The following is a 24,785-nucleotide window of genomic DNA, read 5'->3' on the forward strand; positions in this document are numbered from 1 at the left end:
GAAATCCCCCATAATAATTACCCTCCTTCCACTCATTTCATCAATTTGTTTATGCATACTATACATAATAGATAGTATAAATCTATTATGCTATAGATATATACTATCTATGGCATAAATATATATGCTATAGATAGTTGGGTGCTGCTATCTATAGCAGCACCCAACTGTATATTTTATTCTGCCAGTCTCAATCTCACACCAAATAGCCTCAAATGAGCTCCTTTCACTACCCTGTGATACAACTTCAATTCTCCTTGGCTGTAGTTCATCAGCTATCATCAATAACACCCCTCCCCCCCATTTTATTCTCTCTCTCTCTCTGTCCCTCCTAAACACACTATAACCTACACATTCTATCCCACTAACTATATCATCTTCTGTCAGCCATGTTTCACTAATGCCAATAACCTGTGGCCAGGAAGAGCCAATCAAGGCCAAAAATTCTTCCTTCTTGTTCCTAATACTCCTGGCATTAGTATACATGAAATGCATTGATGCGTTATTCTAAATGTCCCATTCCCATTTTTTGTCCTTAGTGCCAGCTCGGGTACATTATATACATTCTTACACTCAACTGTCTTACTGATGTCCGCATATCCACTCCCCCCCCCCCCCTCCTTGGTAGCTCTAGTTTCCCTGGTTCTGCACATCCATTTTCACTTCATTCAGCAACAATTTTTCCAGTCTCCGCACACCAAGTCCATTCAAATGCAGGCCATCCATCTTGTATAAATCCTTTCGCCCATCAAACTCATTCCACACGTCCACGAATTCCACACCACACCGTCTGCATAAACTGCGCATAATGTCATTTGCGATTATGGATCTCCTCCTAAACTACTCTCTGTCATACCGCGGCAACAGACTCACCATTCTAACTCTGTCACTCTTTTCTTTTGCTACCTTTAACAATACTTTCAAGTCCTCTCTCATAAAAAATTTATCACCTTTCAATTCATTCGTACCCGCCACAACTATTAATTCTTTCACCCCCTGTTTTTGCACTCTAATACTCTCACTTACATCCTTAAATTTCGCACCCGGTAAGTACGATTTAGTTAAACTCCCATGTATCACTCCTCTTAATAACGAGTCACCATACAACACTCTTTCCTTCATTTCAGAAACTCTCCTACTCTTACGCTGTTTATTTACATTAGCCGAATCACTCTGAAAAGAGTTTTGCAGGTGCTCTAATTGCCGCTGCGCATTTTGTATCACTGCGTGTAACCTAGCGATCTCACTTCCTACAAATAATTCTTCATTTTTTTTATCATTCAAACCATTTTCTCTCTCTGTATAGTTTTCAAAGAAAAAGATCAAAGAAAGAGCTTTCACTCTTTCTTTGATCACCGCTCTCATTGCCATCTTGTACATCGCAATTCCCTATCAAGCCACTATTTTCACTCACATTCTGGCTTTCTTCAACCATAACTGTCTCACAACCTGACACATACTTCAACTCCTCACTCTGCTTACACTTTCTGTACATTCTCCCATCACTATCACTTTCAATCCAAACTCCAGCCTCATTCGGGAATGCATACATCCCACACACATCACATTGGACAAACTCTCTGACATTATAGTTTTTGAACAATGGAATTTGAATCTTGTACATCGCAATTCCCTATCAAGCCACTATTTTCACTCACATTCTGGCTTTCTTCAACCATAACTGTCTCACAACCTGACACATACTTCAACTCCTCACTCTGCTTACACTTTCTGTACATTCTCCCATCACTATCACTTTCAATCCAAACTCCAGCCTCATTCGGGAATGCATACATCCCACACACATCACATTGGACAAACTCTCTGACATTATAGTTTTTGAACAATGGCGTCGTATTTTTGGATGCCATTATCTTACGTCCCATTGCTGCCATATTCAAATCTATGAAACGTATAGTTAAATACTAAATTAAATAACGGAATTCACACAGACACAACAAGCTACCAAAATTAGACAATATTACGTTATGATTTTAACCTATATTCTAATTTTCACTCAAAATTATACTTAGCTTTTGGGAGCTCTCTGAAAACACAACCGACCGTCTAGCCCTCTAGTGGGCTTCTGTTGCTTATATTGAAACTAGTAGCGATCAAGAAAACTTCCCCTATGAATATTTAGAAAACATATAATAAGTAGCACTCTTATATATACAGTTATATCTGTCGGCTGTAGCAATTTTTTCATAGCATATAAAAATTTGAAAAAACCAAAGCTGCTGTACACAATAAATCCCGGTTAGTTTAAAGCTTCAAGCAGCTGGAAATTCTCAAATTAAACAAATCTAAATTACATATAAAGATTTCCACAAAGTTTCCTTTTAGAATAGCATTGATAGTATAATATCAGCATAAGCTGTGGGATACTTAGGCAAGGGATCAGAGTATGCCACCTTTACCACAAGTTGCCTGCGGCAAGTGTCTAACTTGCAGCCCCCCCAACCCAAAAACTTTTACAAATTTAAATGTAACAAGTTAAATTTTACTAAATGCATTATGTTAAATACTTACTATTGATACCATCAAAATGAGTTGCAGAATTTGTTTCTAAAGCAGCGTATTATCAAAATTTAAAAATACAATATAAAATAGCAGACTTTTATATATATTTATTTATTTTTATTTTTTACATTTTGCGCCCCGAACCTAGTTGCACCCGTGGCGGGCACCTCTTTCGCCATGCCCTCGTTACGGCTGAAAATACTTCAGGCGCAAACTTAGCTCACTTGGAAAAAAAGGAGTGAAACCAAATTTATAAAATTTCTTGGTGTCTTTGATATATAGTACACCCAAGGTAAAAAAAACTTTCTACATATTTCTCTAATCCTGAGATTTTTATTTAATAAGGTTTAAGCACCTTGTGGTAACTCGTATAGGTAAATATAAGTTCTGCATTACTTCAACTTGGGTATCACCACCTCTGGGTCTGGCTCCCACTGATGTGCTTTTGCACAGAAGTGGTTGCCACTGAGGTGTGAGAGGCTCTGCTTGGGGGGGGGGTAGGTCTTTGCCTGTCTCTCAGTGAGGTCACTGCTGAGATTATGGCTGTGCTTGGTGGTGGGGTGAGCCTGTCATTGAGTGGAGTCACTGCTGAGTTGGACGGTCCTTCGGTCACTCATAGAGAGTGCTCTGGGGGACTGCCTAATTTTTAGAGAGGTCTTTACTTAAACAGCACCTTAATAAAGGTCGAAAATTACCGGTCTGGGTAGTGACCCTTCCCATAATACATAGTATTATACATGTCAGTAAGGGGATGTGCTTTGTATTATGGGATACTTAGGCAAGTGATCAGAGCTTATGCCACCTTTACCATGAGTTGCTGCTGACCTGAAAATACTTCAGGCATAAACTAAGCTTACTTGCTTGTTTGCTTATTTGGGGGAAAAATATGTATATATACAGTTACACCCCGAGTTACGTAACACATGATTTACATTAATTCACAGTTACATAATAAATCTACTAGCATGTATGAACACATTTGCAGCTTTGCACAGGCGCAGCTTTGACAGCTTATTGCAATACAGTAGTAGATGCCTCGCTCGGTTAGCTCAGTCACTTGTTATCACTGCCAATTTCGTTGTTTTTTTACCCTTAAAATGGAATGCAAACGCAAAACCGAATGCGCTGGTAATAAATCTAAAAATCAAAGGTCTACAATTACTTTAGAAGAAAAGTTGAAAACAATTCGTATGTATGAAGGTGGGAAAATTCAATCAACAATAGCTTGGGAAATAAATCGACCTATTTCGACAGTGAATACAATGAAAGAATACAAAGTGAAGGATAAAGTTTGCATTGTTGAAAGCACAAAAGGTGCAGTAGCATTGAAGGGCACAATTATTACTAAGAAGAGGCTGGGCCCGATATCAGTTTAATATTTTTCATTAAAAATGGAAAATATCTGATTAATGGCAAAAAAATTAATGTAAGACAGCGATATTAGTAGCCATGGAACATTTTATTATATGTACGTAATTTACAAATTCGACTTATGCAAAATTCGAGTTACATAAAAGTTTACAGAACGCATTACTTATGTAACTCGGGGTGTAACTGTTATATATATTTTTTAAACTTTTATTTATAGCTACTGGAACAGCACTTTCCCACCGTACAATTACTTCTTGTGGTTTTTTTGTGGAAATTTTATCCCCCCCCCCCCAAAAAAAACAACAGAATTTAATTTTACAAAATATCATTATTGCTCTTTCATAGCAGCTCATTTTTACCTTATTTATTATTATTATTTTTTTTTTAATTTTTTTTTTTTGTAAGAACAAATCAGCATGGTCAAATGTCTTGCCAGTTGATAGGTACAACACCCAGTTAAACAATTCCCAAGTTGTTTTTATCAGGGAACTATCATGAACATGAAAAGTCAGCTATTGGAATAATCAGAAACTCAACAGACATCAATCAGAAAGAAGTGAAGCTAGCAGAGGAATTGCAGAAACACCATGTCGATACAACTACTGTTACCAAGACAAAAAATACATAAATAGATTATATACTTCTGAATACTATCTATGAAATGTTATAGTCATACATTACTGATCAGAAAAAGGAAGGAAGGGATAGCTATAGTATTCAACTATAAACATGAGATTAAACTTCTAGAATAACAAGCAATTTCATGTAAAAGAATTTGAATTTCAAATAGGAATTAGATGGCGAGACTTATTTGAGAGACTAATTGCATTCCTCTTGAATATTTCCTTCCCCTGTTCTGTCATTAACATTTAACTATGTTCCAAAGTAATTACTCCAGTCATTCAGAATATCTTTATCTTCAGTTTTTATGTCCAATTAACTTGTTACCATACCTTTTTCTACATTTCATTTTGAAGTTTTTGTTAATAGTTTCCAGAAAATTTTTGTCACCTTCATGATATTCATCTTTTTACTTCTTACCTTAAGTAACAGCAAAGGTTGTACTCTATCCTTAATAGATGGCAAAAAAGTTGGTTTCATTAATATGTTTAAACAAAAGATGAAATTTCTTAAGGATATGAGAAACATGTTCTGAAGATCCCTAATATTTCTGTTACAGTGATGATGGTTTAGACACTGAAATATTTGTATAATTAATTTTTTTTATGCAGCTCCCACCAGAAATCTATAGTACATTCATACCATGGGTGGGATAAGGATTTTTTTTTCCATTTTAATTATATATACATACATTTTTTTTTTTTTTTTTTTTTTTTTACGTAGTCCAGAAACCCTGCTTTAGAGACCAAACATGGAACTTTTTCAAGCTACTTCAGGCCTCCAATAAGCAGGACAGTGATCTCACACTGGACGATAACATATCTTCTAACTTTAAAGACAATCACAAACATTCATGCTCAAGACAAAATTCAGACTCATGACCTGTTGGAGAGCAGATATGCTAACCACTCAGCCAACCAGGCAGGCATTAAAATGTCTTTCCACTATGTTCCTATGTATTTTATGTTTCTATTACTTCGATGTTTTTGATATGCTTTCTTCTTTTTTAGACCTGTCTCTTTAAATCCTTGAGTCTATCACTGAATTTGGATTTTTTCTACCCTTTGGTCCTTGTTTTCAGATGCCTTGATTTTTACCTTGAATATGATTTATATATTTGGGTCTACAAATCATCTCTGAAAGTCGCTTGACTAATTCTTTTTAAAACTTTCTAACATACTTTTATTTATATATATTTTTTATATTATATTATATATATATATATATATATATATATTAGGATATATTAGGATAACCAAGCAATTTTATATGCTTGGTTATTTTAGCTCCTAATCCCAAGTATGCAAACAATTAAGTTTGCGCCTGAAACAAAGTTCAAGTCTAAAGATGGTACAACACCAGGGCAGCTCATTGTAAAGGTGGTTAAAGCTTTGATCACTATTCTTAGTATTTTCCATAATGTAAAGCACATCTCACTAGAAGATGTATACTGCAATGCATTATGGGTGGGGTCACTACCCAGACCGGTTTCGACCTTTTTTGAGGTCTCCTCAGTGAGTAGCTAGACCCTAAATACCAAGGTTTTAGTAATACAAAGCCTTATCAACTTTACCTATATAAGTTGCAACAAGGTGTATTAAGTTTTAATAAAAATCTCTGGAGGAGATATTGATGGGAATAAATTTTTAACTTGGGTATATTGTATATTAGGATAACCAAGCAATTTTATATGCTTGGTTATTTTAGCTCCTAATCCCAAGTATGCAAACAATTAAGTTTGCGCCTGAAACAAAGTTCAAGTCTAAAGATGGTACAACACCAGGGCAGCTCATTGTAAAGGTGGTTAAAGCTTTGATCACTATTCTTAGTATTTTCCATAATGTAAAGCACATCTCACTAGAAGATGTATACTGCAATGCATTATGGGTGGGGTCACTACCCAGACCGGTTTCGACCTTTTTTGAGGTCTCCTCAGTGAGTAGCTAGACCCTAAATACCAAGGTTTTAGTAATACAAAGCCTTATCAACTTTACCTATATAAGTTGCAACTGTATTACTAAAACCTTGGTATTTAGGGTCTAGCTACTCACTGAGGAGACCTCAAAAAAGGTCGAAACCGGTCTGGGTAGTGACCCCACCCATAATGCATTGCAGTATACATCTTCTAGTGAGATGTGCTTTACATTATGGAAAATACTAAGAATAGTGATCAAAGCTTTAACCACCTTTACAATGAGCTGCCCTGGTGTTGTACCATCTTTAGACTTGAACTTTGTTTCAGGCGCAAACTTAATTGTTTGCATACTTGGGATTAGGAGCTAAAATAACCAAGCATATAAAATTGCTTGGTTATCCTAATATACAATATACCCAAGTTAAAAATTTATTCCCATCAATATCTCCTCCAGAGATTTTTATTAAAACTTAATACACCTTGTTGCAACTTATATAGGTAAAGTTGATAAGGCTTTGTATTACTAAAACCTTGGTATTTAGGGTCTAGCTACTCACTGAGGAGACCTCAAAAAAGGTCGAAACCGGTCTGGGTAGTGACCCCACCCATAATGCATTGCAGTATACATCTTCTAGTGAGATGTGCTTTACATTATGGAAAATACTAAGAATAGTGATCAAAGCTTTAACCACCTTTACAATGAGCTGCCCTGGTGTTGTACCATCTTTAGACTTGAACTTTGTTTCAGGCGCAAACTTAATTGTTTGCATACTTGGGATTAGGAGCTAAAATAACCAAGCATATAAAATTGCTTGGTTATCCTAATATCCTAATATACAATATACCCAAGTTAAAAATTTATTCCCATATATATATATATATATATATATATATCTTATATATTTTTTATATTTATTATGATATTCACTTTTATCCTGCTCAAAACTAAATGGTTATCACTTCCTATTTCAAATCTCTTATGCATTCTTGTATCTTGAACCAGCATGAAGATATCACTTTAAACAGTACCATACAGCTCTTGTTGTTAGTGGTTATTTTCAACAATAATAAGAGTAAAATGTAAGTTTGATCTGACAAATAACAGATTAATATGGTAGAAAATTGCTGATAAAAGGCTAGTAATAATAATTATTATTATCTGAGACCTTCAGGGAGTCAAGGACTCATCAATGAAGGCCATATATCACCCACCCTTCTCTTATATATTATATAAGAGAAGGGTGGGTAATACCTTCTCTTATATATTTGTTCACGCTAGATGCACTCACTATTTCAACAGGCAAACTGTTACACTTACTCACTTCTCTGTGAAAGAAAAATCTAGCTCTTACCCCTTTCTTAACCTCACACAAACTTAACTTCCATGGATGCCTCTGTGTTGTTCTCTCCTTGCCCTCCATATAGTGAAAAATTTCATCAAATGATATCCTATAATAACCATTCAAAAGTTTATAGACCCCTCTCATATCATTTTTACAAGAGTTTACAGCCCCATACTCTCAGTCTCTCTCTCTCTCTCCTCATAATCTACATTCCATAATCCCAATATAATCATTCTCTTCTTTACATCTTTTCCACAGCTTCTTTATCCCCCCCCCCCCAAAACCCAAGAGACAAAATCTGTGTACAGGTGTCTAGGACCAGTCTATCAAATCCTTGTAAAGAGACAAAATGACTTGGTTACCCTTACATGACTTCCTTATCTGAAGATCATTGTGATGTTCATTTCAACATCACAATGATCCTCAAATGTATAATATGCCATTGAAAATCTCATTATGACCAAGTGCATAACTTTATACTTACTAATATTGAATTGAAACTCATTATCGTTTACCTCATTTCAAGCATATTCAATCATTCTGTGCTGGATATCAATAGTAGCCCTGATTGCCCTGCCTATCTTTGTATAATCAGCAAACAATTGAACATATCAAATCCTTCCTAATACCATTAATGTACAGATGGAATAGCAAAGGTCCAAGGACTAATGCCTGTCTGTCAATCAACTGTTTGCTTATCCAAGTCAAGCATTTATATTCCAATCCTTCTCTCGTTTGCCTTAGCAAAGTCCAAATAGTGCATCAATTCCCATTATCCAACTTAGCTGTAACACTGATATAAAATATGATCAAATTTCTAAAATATGACCTCCCTTTAATAAATCTGTGCTGTTAATTGCAGAGTATAGCTTGTCTGTCAACCTATTTCTGTATGCGAGTTCTTACCAGCTTCTCTAAAATCCTCGCAACTACTCTGGATACTAATAAGTAAGTAGTTTAGACACATGCACCACCCTTGTGATGCAAAAACTGGTGTATTATATATCATAAATTCTTTTCATTCCTATGGTATCTTTTCTGAGTTGAGACTCAAGTTATATAAACATTTCAAGGGCCTAGCCAATTCAGATGAACATTCCTTTAGCATGACTACTGATATTCCATCTGTCCCTATGTCAAATTCTTATTCAGGTTATGTAACAGCTCTTCAACCTTATTCTCATGCACCTCTATCTCTTCAACCTATATAGTAGCTACTCCATTGGATGAAGAGATAGAGATGTATGTGCACCATGTTACATATATCTGGTTGATATATCTTAGCCAAGTGAGCACCCATTAATTGCCAATCACATCAGCTTGTGAACATGAGTACCATTTGTATTCAGTGAAGTTATTCTTCCACATTCATGTTTTCTTTTACTTGCACCATAATGATGTTTTAAATTGCCTTTAGCCTGCACAGCCATTTTTTTTTTAGTACTCCGATTTAGCTTTCCATGCAATACTGATAACTTTGCTGGCCTGTGCTTTATATATTTCATGACTCCTCTCACTCTTATTCTCATGTTATTCCTTCCACAACATGTCATGGAGCTCTTGCATAATAAAGTGCACATCCATTTCACATCCACCCTGTTTGTCTTTCGAACTCTAGGGATACATTCAGATACTGCCTCATTTAAGCACTTTTTCAAAGTTTCCCATGCATGATATCTTTCCCATTCAGTAAAGGATACCATAGGACCAAAGATAGTATTCTCCTGAAATCATCATAATTTTCAGCTTTGCAGTTCAATGCCTAACCCTGTTCTGATTGAAAAATCTGCATAGTTAGCATCTTCCTAGAAAAGTATAACATGATCACTGTCACCAACTGGTGGTAAAATAGTCACACATTTTCACACTTTTAACCTCTCTGACACTATGATCCAGTTTAACACTCTTTGGCAGTGAGTTCCTTCTTTTCCACGGTACTTAAGGAAGTTGTCTTGCAACAACAACTCATTAAATTCTCCTCCATTTTTATTGGGACCTTTCTTCTCTAAAGTCAGTGTTTAGATAATTTAAGTCACCCATTATGATTACTGATTTAGAAGCCATTATGGTAATTTGGCAATGCATTTCATTGTGCTCAGCAGTTGAACCGACAAGTCTGTAGCATCATCCACCATATATTTCAGCCTGTTAGCCTCCACTTCACACCAGATAGCCTCAAACTCATTGCTACACAAGACATTATTATCATTATTACTTTCATGAGTTTCTACCCTAATTGGACTCGAGTCATCAGATTGTATTAGTATTCCTTCCTGTCACTTCTGTCATTCATAAAAGTACCTTTGCAGGTGAGTCCAGATACATCTGACTCTGACAATTTGCACTGTCAAAAATCTTTGGCCACAACATATTCACCAAAGTAATGAACTGACCTCCTATGTTTCTGGCACTGTTTTCATTTGCATATGTAACAAAGTACCACCTGGCTTTTTCTTATACTAAAATCTACAGTCTGCTTGACCCAGTAGGAAATCTTTCTGTTTCCTGTCCCCAGATGCACTCCAGAGGTCCAAACCTAAAGTATACATTTCCATCACTTCACCAGATAACTATGCTCAATAACATTCATATCATTATCATGATTGCATGTCATAGCTGAACTCACACACACACATTCTCACCATTCCTTCCATAATGATAAAGTTTCCCTGACTATGCATTAAGTCTAATCCCGGTAATTAATTTCTCTAAGCTCCTGAAGCCAAATCCATTCAAGTGTAGGCCATCTCTCTTATGCAAGTCTTTTCTACAATTAAACTCACTCAACACATCCATTTCTTCTACAGTCTGCACAATGAATCATTTGCTATCATATTCATCCTTCTTAACTCGGTACTTCCATGTCCTGATAGCAAACCAACAATGTTTACTCTCTCAACAGTCTTTCATATTTCATATCTGCTCTCATACTATTTAAATCTACCACTACTTAAATCATTAGTTTCGACAATCACTACCATCTGTTGGAAGTTTTTTCACTTGGTTATGCTATAAATTAAAGATACCAATAAATTATATACTTGATTTAATCAATTATCCAAGTGTAAGCTAACAAAGTTTGCACCTGAAGTATTTTCAGGACTAGGGCAACTCATGATAAAGGTGGTATGACTTCACATCACTTGCCTTAGTATCCCATAATGCAAAGCACATCTCCTTGTGGACATGTATAATGCTATGCATTAAGGGAAGGGTCATTAGACCGGTTTCGACCTTTATTGAGGTCTCTTCAGTGGTAGGCAGACTAAGAGGTGATACTAAGGTTGAAGTAATGCAGAAGTCATATTTTCATATACGAGTTGCCAAAAGGTGTCGCTTGGTGTTAACCAAGTGAAAGTTGTTGGAAGTTTTTTCACTTGGTTAACCAAGTGAAAATACTTCCAACAACTTTTCTCTAATCCAGAGTATTTAATAATAAGTTGTGTCACCTTTTGGCAACTTGTATATGAAAATATGACTTCTGCATTACTTCAACTTTAGTATCACCTCTGGGTCTGGCTCCCACTGAAGAGACCTCAGTAAAGGTCAAAACTGGTCTGGGTAGTGACCCTTCCCTTAATGCATAGCATTGTACATGTCCACAAGGAGATGTGCTTTGCATTATGGGATAGTAAGGCAAGTGATGTGAAGTCATACCACCTTTACCACTAGTTACCTCAATCCTGAAAATACTTTGGGCGCAAACTTTGTTAGCTTACACTTGGATAATGGATTAAACCAAGTATATAATTTTTGTTATCTTTAATTAATCACTACCATCTCATTTACTTTTTTTTTCTGTTTTTCTATTATATTTGTCACATCTTAATTTTTACCCCCCCCCCTCCAAGGAAAGTTCTAAGTAGTGACTCCACTGGCAAGCACAAATTTCATGATTGAATCACTACACCATGCCACTTCTTTTTCCTTATTTTAATTGACTTTCTTTGTTGTTATTTTTTTGATCAACTTCAGTGCTTCCTGCCTCTTTTTGATCTAATTATTTTTCTTGTTCAAGTTTCTTTAAATGTTTCTTTACTTTTTCTAATTCTCTAGTCAGTTTCTCATAATTTCTTATTTCAAATGTCAAATTATTATTATTATGTGACACCTCCAGGGAGTCCAAAGACTCATCAAGGGAGAGTGTGCCAAAAGCATCGAACGATTGATCCCTTCCAACTACCAGCTACCCTCAAACTTGCTTAACTTTTTGCGAGCTATTAGCTCTACCAATCGACCAACCTTCGATGACTTATTTTAAATTATCCTCACATATTCAACAATATTGCTGCAACATTTCTACTCAGTGGCACCAGGTTTTTCACACTGGTACACACTGGTCCTACATTGACTTGCTTTTGATACTGTCATGTTGTGTTGATCTTTTGTCATAATTTTTAAGACTTAAAAAGTAACTATATTTCTACAATTATATGCACTAACACAATAAATCTACTAAAATAAATACAATAATATGCTAAAGATACAACAACTGATCTAAGAAAATTATTATTATTACCCCAGATCCCATAGAGTCAAAGACTCATCTAGGAGACCCTTTCATTATACACACAGCTCATCATACCACGCCTTAAACACACTCAGATTCTCTGCAGACACTACACTCTCAAGCAAGGCATTCCAATCATTCACAAATCTGCATGCAAAAAACCTTCTTCTCACTTCCCTGCTCACAACCTCTCCAACATTGATCCTATAACAACCCCTGACTAACTTGGTGGTCGCTATTATATCACCCCCCCCTTCCTCCTATCTACTAGACTCTGTAAATTGCATCTTCTTAACCTTTCCTCATATTCGACATTCCAGAGGTCAGAAGCTACCTTAGTCAGTCGCCTCTGGACCTATTCCAACATCTCCTCGTCCTTTTGAAAACCAAATGACCATATCTCTGCACAGTAGTCCATGTGTGGCCTAATTAAAGCCTTATACAATGGAGTAAGAATCTCCCTACTTCTACAAGTCAGTGTCCTCTGCATTATTTCCAGAAGTCTTTGTGTTGTCCTCATAATTTTGGCAATGTGTCCCCTAAATTTCAGATCCTTATCCACTATCACCCCAAGATCTCTTATTTCCTCCACCTATGACAATATATTCCCATCAAGCATAAATTCTGCATCCCATCTTTGTTTTCCAAATTTTAAAACCTTACATTTTGCAACAATGAACTCACATCTCCATTCCCATACCCATTCACTCAATTTATTCAAGTCTTCTTATAAGGCCACAACATCTTCTCTACTCTTCATAGTTTGCTCGAACTTTGCATCATCTGAAAACAACTTAATATCTCCATCCAAATCTTCGTTAATATTATTAACATAAAAGTTAAACAGTAATGGCCCTAAAATAGATCCCTGAGGTACCATTAGTACCAACATGCTGATACTCAATAAATAAATAAAAAAAATCACCAATCTAACAGGAACTTCATAACAGCACATCAGCATGAACTTTGCATGGAAACTTTATCATTTTCCATATCATGCTTTTTGGGCTGTTGTCTTTATTATTATTACAACACACCTCCAAGGAGTCCAAAAGACACATCAAGGAAGGGCACCTACTCTACAACTCCCCATTTCCACCAACTACGGTGAACCATCAATGCCATCTACTGCCCATTACCACAACTAGTAATTTTTGTTCTGTAAATTACATGCGTTCTCAAGGCCAATTTGTCTGTTTACGAAATGAAAAACCTGAGTTTCTGGGAGGAAAAAAACCTGCTACCCCCCCCATATGAGATTGACTAACTCACTTTCAATTGAAAAAAAAACATATGAAGATTCCTCTCTTCACGATGAAAATCAAACTTAGGCCTTTTCCAATCAAAGGGCACAACGTACCATTTTTCTTCAATTGCACTATGGAGGTGCAATTACAAGTTTTTCTTCTGTCCCAATGTGGTCTCAAACCACCAACCTTTCAGTTAACAATGCCAATTGTGCTACAAGGCAGGTACTCATAAATATTTGCATTGCTTTCAGCAGTTTACTTTAGAAATAATAATTCATCATTTACTAAAATAAAGAGCCAAAAGGCTTCACTTTGGCGATGTAAATTTATAAAAATTAAGTGGATATTAAATACAACATTATTTCAAAGCCAAATTACAAAAAATACACCTCTCTGATGTTTCAAGTTCCTTAGTACTGAGAGTTTTTGTCCTCTTAAGGTTTCTGCCTGGTCTCTGATGAAAACCAAATAGTTTGAAACAACTGTCAGGCCAATGAAGCCTTTTCAAAATGGATCAATAGGAGAGGAATATATGGACGCTTGGGCATAGCGATCATCTCTCCTATGAGGTCCAGCTAGGGCAACTCATAAATATCGGCAAGTGTATTCCCGTAAACTCTCTGCTCAATTTCATACCAAACTTTCATAGTTTCTATATTTAGCTTTGAAATAATGCTGGATTTAATATCCACTTAATATTTCTAAATTCATTATTTAGAAATAAAAAAAATATTCTTTAGAAATGATAATTAGAAACTATAATAATAATTTTGTTTTGCAACTGATTTTTTAGATCATCCTTTGATTGGAATTCACCACCATATGATGTGCCAGATCTTTTTGCCAAACCAGGCACTCCTTGTGACAATTACAATGGATACTGTGATGTATTTCAAAAATGCAGAGAGGTATCACATTCTTAGTAGATATTTTTTTCATTTAGATTATTATATTGTTATGTAGATTTATCCTGTTGTTTGTGATTACTGAAATAACTTTCATTAATTGGTAAGGTTCTCTAATTGGATTTCTTTTTCTCTAGTATAATATATAACTAATAAAAAATACAAAAATGATCCTTAGGATTCAAGTATATATGTATTTTCAACTAATCTGAGATACAAGAAACTCTGTGTAGGTTTTCAAATGAAGGGAAAGGGTATTATCTTGCCCCTATGAAATATAGCATCAATTTCTGCAAAAATCAAGAGTACATCATTGTCATGTATGGACAAGTGAGTAAGAAAAAATAAAGAACATGTCATGTTTTTTGAGCAACTGAAGGTTGTAATACTTGGGAAAATGTGGGAAGAAAACTGTTCTGAAGAACAGAAGTAGATGGAATGAAAGAGGCTAATGAGAAGTTGATTCGGCAGATGTAAATATAGATGATTTACAAAACTGCAGGATTGATGGTTTACCAGTTAAGCAGAACAGTACCACTGGTAATGTTCTCATAATGTTCTGTATCAGCCATAAAAGAGACATCTGGTAGAAACAGGACATCTATCAAAAAAGTGAATGGAGCAAGTCTGTTGGGTGTGTGTGGGGGGGGTTATCTGTTAAGAGATTACCCTCATCAGAGTTGTTTAAAATGTTTGATGCTATGCTGATATGCCATCCCAAATGAAGAACAGTGTTCTAAGATTGGGTTAATTTGGGATTTATATAGAGGGGTGATCAGAATTAAGATATCCCTGTTTAAGGCCTTTTGTGGAGCACCACCCAGTGATCCAGATGCTGTGAAACTTTACAGGAATATGTTGTGCATCATACAGAAGTGATATCTGAGAAAAAAAAGTAGTTCCAAAATTCATCACCAGGGACATTGTAAACACCAAATGCACGGGATTTGCATATCAAGCAACTCAGCAGGTGCCAGGAGGGTTTAAAAGGATGAACACTGGATTTTTCACTTCCTTTGGTTGTTAATACTGCTCACAGTGATGGCCCTAACTTTGCCTCAACATACTTTTATTATTATTATTATTATTATTACGTAACACCTCCAGGGAGTCCAAAAACTCATTGAGGGAGGGCACCTACTCTACAACTCTCTGTCTCCACCACTCAATTCACCAACTACACAAACCAATGCCATCCACAGCCCATCACCACCACCACTAAAATTTCCACAAACATCCATGCCCACGGCAGGATTAGAACCCGCAGCCTTTTGGCTGGAGAGCGGATACACTAACCACTCAGCCAACCAGACCAGCCAGTCTGGTTGTGAAGCTGTACTATCTAAACAATTGCAATGCTGTTGGTGCACTCCACAAATTTTATCAGCTAAACAAAAGTTGAAAAGTTCCACTATTTGATTATATGGCTTGGTTGGCCAAGCGGTTAGTGTAACCGCTCTCCAGCCAAAAGGCTGCGGGTTCAAATCCCACAATGGGCATGGATGTTTGTGTTGTCTGTAGAAATACTAATGGTGGTGGCAGGCGGTAGATAGTTTTGGTGTAGGTGCAGTTAGTTGTAGTTGATGGAGACAGAGAGATGTAGAGCAGGTGTCGTCCCTCGATGAGTCTTTGGACTCCCTGGAGGCATCACATAATAATAATAACGATGATGATGATCAAGTGTTTTGAAGAAACAAAATCATTAGGGGTTGGACCCAGAAGAGGTTGTAAACCAATCAGTTTATAACAAGTGAATGAAGTTGCTACCACTGTTATTCATGGAGCAGGCCATGAATAATAGCATTGGTTCCTGCATTGCAACACTGTTATCAAGACACGTGAATGCGTCTTACACAACTGTCTGGAAGATTCTTCATTTTGACCTATTCAAGATAACCCTGACAAAGGAGTTGCACCCACAGGACTTTGAAAGTTGACTGATATTTGCTTTAACATTCCTTGCTCAATTGGAGTTGAACACTGCATGGCCATGGATGATTTTATGGGGAGATGAGGCTCTATTTCACTTGAATAGCCGTGAATAACCCACAATTGCTAGGTATGGGCTATGCAAAACCCACATGCAATCTAACAAATTCCTTTGCATTCACCCAGCATTACTGTCTGGTGGCAGGGTTACAGTTTCGTTTATCATTGAACCATTCTTTTTTCAGGGCATTTGCCAGTCGTGTCCTGTGACCTACTCAATTACTGCCGAGAGGTATTGTAATAAAATAAATAATTTCGTTGTGCCATACCTACAGCAGCACCTGTGATGGATTCAGTCATTTTCATGCAGGATGGGACCCCTCTACACACCAGTCAATCCGTACAGGAGGTTTTCTTCAAAAACAATTCATAGAAGCCAATGTAATCAGCCATGCACTTCCTGTTGTATGGCTGCCTCGTTCACCTGATCTGACCCACTGTGACTTCTGACTCTGGGGATTTCTGAAAGACGGGATTTATTGGAATCATCTTGATAATTTCTGAACACTGAAAGACAGCACAGCACAGCTGTGTGCAACAGCAGTCCCAAAAGCTGCATTCTGCTGTTGAACACATTGTGTAAAGGATGCATTTTGTTGCATACCAGGAACTGAAGCACGGTGAACAATAAAGCTCATGAGTGCATAAAAGAAATGAATAAAAATGTGTTATTTATGCTTGTGTCACTTTTCTCCTTCTTACACACACAGAAAAATTATCGGTACTACATCTGGTGCTATATACTACATCTAGTACCAGTGTTTTACCGGTATTACCAGTAAAACGTTTTGTAAAAAGGTTTTAAAATCTGGTGCTACAACCAGGTTTTACTGTTGTAAAACCTGGTTGTAGCACCCTGGTTTTGGAACTACTTTTTTTTCTCGGATATCACTACTGCATAACGTATTGCTCAAAGTTTCAGAACCTTCAGAAACCTTTAGAAGAAAAAAGACAGATGTGATGTGTGTCAGGAAAAGTTAGCAGTGAAAGTGAGCCCAAGAAGAGAAATATGATCTTGACTAGAGATTTGAGTATTATCAACAATAAAGGGGATGGGGTTGAAATTAGATATTTTTTATGAGAAATAAGGTAGAACTGTGTTGTACCAGTGAAATTCTAGGTTGTCTTCATCCTACTTAAGAATGGCATGATGATCAATATGTATGATATTGGTCATGTAATAATGGGAGGGCATCTGCTCTATAACTCTCCATCACTCCGCTAACTGCAATTACTTTCAGCAACACCAGCGTCATCTACTGCCAACCACCACCACTATTTTCACAGACAATCGCAAACATCCATGCCCATGGTGGGATTCGAACCTGCATCCTTTTGACTGGAGAGCGGATACGCTAACCACTCAGCCAACCAGGCTGGCATTTTGTAGTAGTTTTGGAATATTTGTCAAATGAATAAGAATGAAGTGTGCTATCATCAGCAGGACCATGGATAGAATTTGAGGTTAGTGAGAAGAAGGTAATTTATGGATAGAAGTACGTGCATGGACAAAAGTACTGCATTATTTGGAAAATCATCTACCATTACACACAAATATACACACACACACATGCAGCAAATGATGTGAAAAAAATTGTCACTCCATTTGCGAAGCATGAGCAGTAGACAATAAGATGTTAGTAATTTTGGTATGTAGGACTTTCTGTTCATCTTATTCAGATGCCCTGGAAATGAGTCACTATATTTTCTCCAAATCTTTCAGTGACTTGTGTATAAAAGTGGGTCAACACTAGCATGATATGATGTAGAAGCATTGTAGAATCTATATTGGTTGTTTGTGAGAAGTCGATAGGCCTCCACCAGGTGATGAAGTAGTTTCATGTTGGTGATTTTCTCCAGTATTTTCAAGAGAAGTGCAGTGAATTGAAGTTAAGGTAGTGGAATTGACAGTTGGATGACTGACTTGAGAATCAGGCTTTTTTTTTTTTTTTTTTTTTTTTTGGATTGGGCTCAGTATAGATTTGTTTCCATGTTGAGGGGTAGATGCTGGATGAATATGAAAAGATTTTAAGAATGATAGATGAATTAATGAACACAGTTTATCAGGGGGAAGCAGATATATCCAAGTTGTTCAGAATTATTCTGAGGTTTTGCTGACAAAAGTCCAAAGGAACTTGCAGAGCTGTTCTTGATAAAGATACTTTTGCTTTGGTCATCTATGCAGAAGTCCGAGGAAAAGAATGATACTAGATTGTCATCTTTCTGATGTTATAACAGTCTCATCTCAATGTGAGAGAGGTGGAAACATGGATGGACAGAAGTTGCACCCCAGCAGCCTTGGTAAGAGACCAAAGGGGATCAACTGCTATTTGAGCAGGAGGCAAGTTTTCTGCACTGGCCCTTCCAAAGTCTCATTTGGATTTGCTTATTGTCTTTTTTTTTTTTTTTTTGCAGCTACTACTTGTTGCAGTATATGCTGATTGTGATGATAGTTTTCATTTTGAGACACTTGTGATATACCACATTTTATCTTGGCTTGCTTTGACAAGCTTGTTGAAAATTATGGCTTAGATGGTGATCTGGAGTTTAGAGTAGAAAACAAGGAATGAATGCTTTCATTCTTTTAAGGTTACTCCTATCCTTAGGATGATTTCTCTGTTTACTCTTTTAATGAAAACACCCACTTTTACAGCTATTCAGTTACAGTGGGTTTGGATTAAAAGAGCAAACACAGAAAACATAATTATGTCAAATTAGATATTATCTACTACTTGCACAAATTATCTTATTTAATTATTATTATTATTCAGGCCACCATGGAGTCAAGAGACTCATCACGGGAAATCCTTCCTAGGAAACATGAAGTCTATCATACCACTCCTTGAACTCATTGACCGTTCTTGCTCTCGCCACTCTATCAGGCAATGCATTCCACGGTTCCACCGCCCTCCACGCAAAAAAAACCACTCCTCACCCTCTTGCTCACAGCTTCCTTTCCTGCTTTCCAGGGATGGCCCATTGTCATTTCTCCTGCCTGCTGCTCCACCAAGAGAAAGAACTCCCCAGTGTCCACCCTATAATTGTCTCATTGTCTCTCAACAGTTTAAAAGACCCAATCATATCGCCTCTCCTTCTTCTATCCACCAAACTCTGCAGTCCACATTTTCTCAGCCGATCCTCATAATTAACATTGTACAGTCCTGAAACCATCTTTGTTATCCACCTCTGCACCCTTTAAACCATTAAACAAAAAACTCATGGAGCCATCTTCTTTTTGCACCAGATAGTGGCTTAAGTAATTATATCTCTAAAATTACATGAAAGAGAATAAATTTAACACCGTTTTTTTTAAAAAATCCACCTTTATTGCTTCTTTACAATATAATATAGAAATATAGAGGCCTGTTATATTATTCGTCTGTCATGCTTTCATTGAGAAGCTTCTTATCTTTGCATTTCTGATTATTATTATTATTATTATTATTATTATTATTATTTCGGGCGACTCCAGGAGTCCTTAGACTCATCGAGGGAGGCCCTAAACATCATGTCCACACAACTATGCGATTACATTCTCACAGTATCTATCATACCTTGTCTTGAACTCGTTCACCGTCATAGCACCCACAACAGACTCTGGCAGCTTATTCCACTCATTTACCACTCTAAAAGTAAAGAACCCAGCTCTAACACCCCTGCTAACCACACTCTTGCCCAGCTTCCATAGGTGTCCCCTAGTTCTCCCACCACCAGTCCTGATCTCAAAAATATCCTCTGAATTAATCCTATAGAATCCCTTTAGCAATTTGAATGTCTCAATCATATCTCCCCTCCTCTGCCTATCAACTAGTTTCTGCAACCCACAAATCTTCAACCTGTTCTCATATGGTTCATTCCATAGACCTGTTATCATCTTAGTCACTCGCCTCTGCATCCTCTCCACCTCCTCCCCATCAAGAAGGAACCGAGGTGACCAAATCTGGGCACAGTAATCGAGATGAGGTCTTATCAAGGCTCGGTACAGAGGTACAATAACTTGCTTGTCTCTGCTCGTCAAGGTATTTTTCAACAACCAAGTGAGTTGATGAGCTGATTTAGCTACTTTTGCAATGTGCCCCCTAAACTTCATCTCCTTATCCACCAACACTCCCAAGTCCCTGGCCTCATCATTCTCTTGGAGTACAGTTCCACCAATGTGGTATACTGCTGCTAATCTTTTCACCCCAAAATGCATAACCTTACATTTTGTCACATTAAATTGACATCCATTCTCCTTAGCCCAGAACTCCAATCTATCTAAGTCATCCTGCAAGACTTTGACATCTTCTGCATTCACTATCGCCCTACTCAACTTTGCATCATCAGCGTACAAGTGAATTGTTCCACTTAGATCCTTCCCTATATCGTTAATGAACAGATTAAACAGCAGTGGTCCAAGAACAGAACCCTGTGGCACACCACTAGTCACAGGCCATCTTTTGGACTCTACTCCTGAATAAACTACTCTTTGATATCTCTCCATCAACCAACCACCTATCCATCTCACCAACCCTATATCCATTCCCATATGTTGTAGTTTACGGATTAGTATTCCATGTGGTATCCTGTCAAACGCCTTTGCCAGGTCCAGCAGTATCACTGTAAATCCATTTCCCTTATCCAGTTCGGCCGTCACCTTGTTATAAAACTTGAGCAAGTTACTGAAGTATGATCTACCCTTCACAAAGCCATGCTGTCCCCTGTACAGTATCTCGTTTTCATCAATCCATTCCTGTATTTTTCCCTTGACTACTTTCTCTAAGACCTTGACAACGACTCCTGATATGCTGATCGGTCGGTAATTTGCATCCATAGTCTTGGATCCTCCTTTATGCAGTGAAACTATTTTCCCCTCTTTCCACACCTTCGGGACTATTATTATAAAGCATCATGGAGTTGGATCAGAATTGTTATTGGAATAATCAAAAGGTTTACTTGATTTACACTTACTTTCGGTGATAGTTCACACTTAAATCATCAAAAAATGAAAACTGGAAGAAAACACTTGTATTCACAAGAATACACTCATGTATTCTTGTTGGTCTTGTTGCTTTTAACCAATACCAATACAGATCTAAACATTAACCATTTAGGTTAAAGATTCTATTAGAAATAACAGGTCTCATTTAAGTTAAAGATTTTGTTAGAAATAACAGGTCTTATTTAGATTTCTGTAAGTGGCACTTCACATGTTTATATTAGTTAAAACCAGGAATCTTGGTGAAGAAGTTTTTGCTTCTTCATATTTTACCAACATTAGTTGGATTATTATTATTATTTATTTTATTTATATCATCTTCTGAGGAAAATTTTTTGATCTACAATGTGATTGAAATTATGTTTTTCATTTTTGTGTTAGGAAGGAGTTAAGTAAAGAGCATTGTATACAGTTGTAGGATGAAAGTTATGTACACATGTCTCTCTCACACACACACACACACACACACACAGAAAGAGAGAGCACCCAGTCTCCTGTACAGTGTATGGCCTCAGCATTGTTCCCTGCATACCATAATACTCAGGCTCCCTAAGTATGATCTGGCAGAGTAAATACTAAATACCAGTCCTCTCAACAAGGAATTCACTAGTTGATTGGGAGACATTACCATTGGTTTGGTCTCATGTGCTATCATTATGAAATGAATATATGCAGTAATTTAGCATGTGTTTACAGGGTGTCACCCATACTACAAGTAAGCAGAGGATGAGGAAAAACTAGAAACCTTACTCTGGAAACTAAATGTGGCAACAGCCACTTTGGACCTACAGTGAGCAAAGGCTGTGGTGCATTTGTTATAACCAACCCATCCACGCAGTTATTTTAAGTTTTGTAAATGCAATACATAATTGAATTTGGAATATGCAGATTTCCATGTTTGATTATTCAGTACATTCACACAAATCTCTTATTATTATTATGCAGATGCTTCCAGGGAGTCTAGGGCTCAGCAAGAAGTCCTTTTCTAGGTCACAGAGTGACCTGGAAAAGAAATATCTATCATATCCTTCTTTGAAAATATTCACTGATGATACACTCATTGCATCTATTGGTAGTCTATTCCACACACCCACCACATATACTCCCTAACCACATCCTTACTCATTTTCCAATGGATGCATCCCCCCCCCCTCTTACCATGAGCTGTAAAATCATCCATGCTGTAAAAACTCTTCACTAATATTCAGTAGACATATACTACAGTGAACATCACTTTAATGAAATGGTATGCTGCAATGAACTGCAGATGTTAAACATGTAATCCCAACTGTCCTGTTTTAAGTTATTGCAAACAACAAATGCACAAACCCTTCATTACAGAAAACTAAATTTCCTCACAAATAATGTCAAAATGCATGTCTCAAAATAGATGTTGGAGTAATGCTATGCAATGTACTGCATAAAATTATTTGCATATTATATTAAAACTAGAAAAAAAAGGGGGAGATGGGAGATGAAACTAGATTTTTTACTTTATAAAGTAATTTCATATTTGGTATTGTATTATTTAATAAATTTTAAAAAAAATCCAAATTTATCTTTGTTTTTGCCATTTCTATTGACAGAAACTAAATCAAATTCAAATTGTGAATAAAGACACAGATGCGAACAACAAAATTTTCATGTTTTCTTATCTGTAGTAAAAGAAGAGGGAGAGGAAGGTTAAATCAAGAACAGAAGGTTAAACCTTTTGTTTTAAACCCAGGAGGGTTTAAAACAGAAGGCTAATAAAATAAATATATTAAATGTTTTATAGTCAAGACAACATAAACTTCTATTGAAGAGTGATAAATTTGGAGAGACAAGGAACTGAGGTCAGTAAATGAAGGAAATGGCTGAAATAGAACAAAGGAAATGGCAGTGGTAGAAAATATATATATTATACTTCAGCACCCAAACTGTGGGCCGCACCCCCTTGGGGGCCGTTAGTTTTGTTGAGGGGGGAGCTGTGAAATAATGAAAACAAATTTAAAATGTTTTAAGACTCAGTAGATATTTTTTATCTTAAAAGAAACATTTAATTTTTATTATTTATTATTTCTTTTTTTTTTTTTTTATATTTTAATGAAAAAATTCACACATTGGTGTTGGTTCACAAATTTTGCTTCCTGCGTATTTCAGCGCTTGATGATTATTAGTAAATATATGCTTATTCGTATAAGTTTCATTTCAAGTGTATCGATAAGAAGTATAAAAAAGTTTACAAAAGCAAAATCTTGCCTCATTTAAAACGGCCAAGTTTTTCGCTCTTTAAATTAATGTTTCATTGCTAGTGTATACAGGTGCAATGATGCACGGGAAAGAAATACGCTTGGTGTGTATGTTTTGTATTGAATATAAATATTATAATAATATGTCGTTATACTTGACAGAAAATTATATTCTTGTTCTAATTCTACAACCTAGCATCATCAACATCATCAAATTCCTGCCATTACCCTCAAGGGGTGTACAGGATTACATCATTACTAAATTCCTATCTACAATTTTCCTCCAAATCAGTCTGTTACTTGTCAAGATTCCAACATTATCAGATCTTATATTTCTATCGTCTAAGGCACTTTGTACCATATCAATCCACCTATATCTTGGTCTACCTCTGGGTCGTTATGCTGCCAACTGGCAGAGAACACTTGCTTTGCTAATCTTTCCTCCCCCATTCTGTTTAAGTGACCATACCACCTGAGATTAGCTCTGCTAACGCATTCCTGGATGCTGACAATGTCAAGTTCTTTCCTAATATCCTCATTTTTAATATGATATTGCCATTGATGCCATTGTTCACACCTCTAATCTTTCTCAGGCCTCTCATTCTGCAGTCTCTAGTCTTTGGTCAAGTGTTTTACTTCTAACCCAGCTCTCAGATCCATAAGTTAAAACTGGTTTGAACACTGTCTGTATACAGCTAATTTAGTGTTCCAACTAATTTCTCTCTTATTCCATATGAATTTATTCAGTTGACTTCCCACCATACCAGCTTCGCTGATTCTGTTGTCTATTTCTATATTTAATTTACCATCTTCAGTAAAAATTGTGCCTAAGTAGCTGAAATGTTTTACTTGTTCCACAGGTTCTCCATTCACAACACAGTTGACATTTTCAATGATTCTGCCTATTTTCATTGTCTTTGTATTGCTGACCTTCATACCATATCTATTACAACAGCTATTCAATTTAGTCAAAGAATCTTGCAGACTTGTAGCGGATTTATTTAGAAGTATAACATCGTCCGCATAAAGCAAAGAGCTGACATTAACATCTCCAATTTTGATATCATGTTTAATACCACTTTCCTTCATAATGTGATCCATATAGATAATGAATAACAGAGGGGATAATGTACATCCTTGTCTCACACC

The 24,785-nt window shown here is 36.5% G+C and overlaps 1 protein-coding gene across 1 annotated transcript in view; it reads left to right on the forward strand.

The window, feature by feature from the left end:
- The window catches only part of LOC150093665 (disintegrin and metalloproteinase domain-containing protein 10-like), a 332,641-nt gene that overhangs the window by 291,172 nt on the left and 16,684 nt on the right, over window positions 1-24,785 (forward strand). The window contains exon 13 of the mRNA XM_090413243.1: window positions 14,327-14,441. Within this exon, the coding sequence (XP_090269369.1) occupies window positions 14,327-14,441 (115 nt within the window). The remainder of the gene's footprint in view (window positions 1-14,326; window positions 14,442-24,785) is intronic.

This window comes from Typopeltis vanoorti, chromosome 23 (assembly GCF_054136105.1).
Source record: "Typopeltis vanoorti isolate ZY-2024b chromosome 23, IOZ_Tvanoo_1.0, whole genome shotgun sequence".
NCBI classification, from domain to species: domain Eukaryota; kingdom Metazoa; phylum Arthropoda; class Arachnida; order Uropygi; family Thelyphonidae; genus Typopeltis; species Typopeltis vanoorti.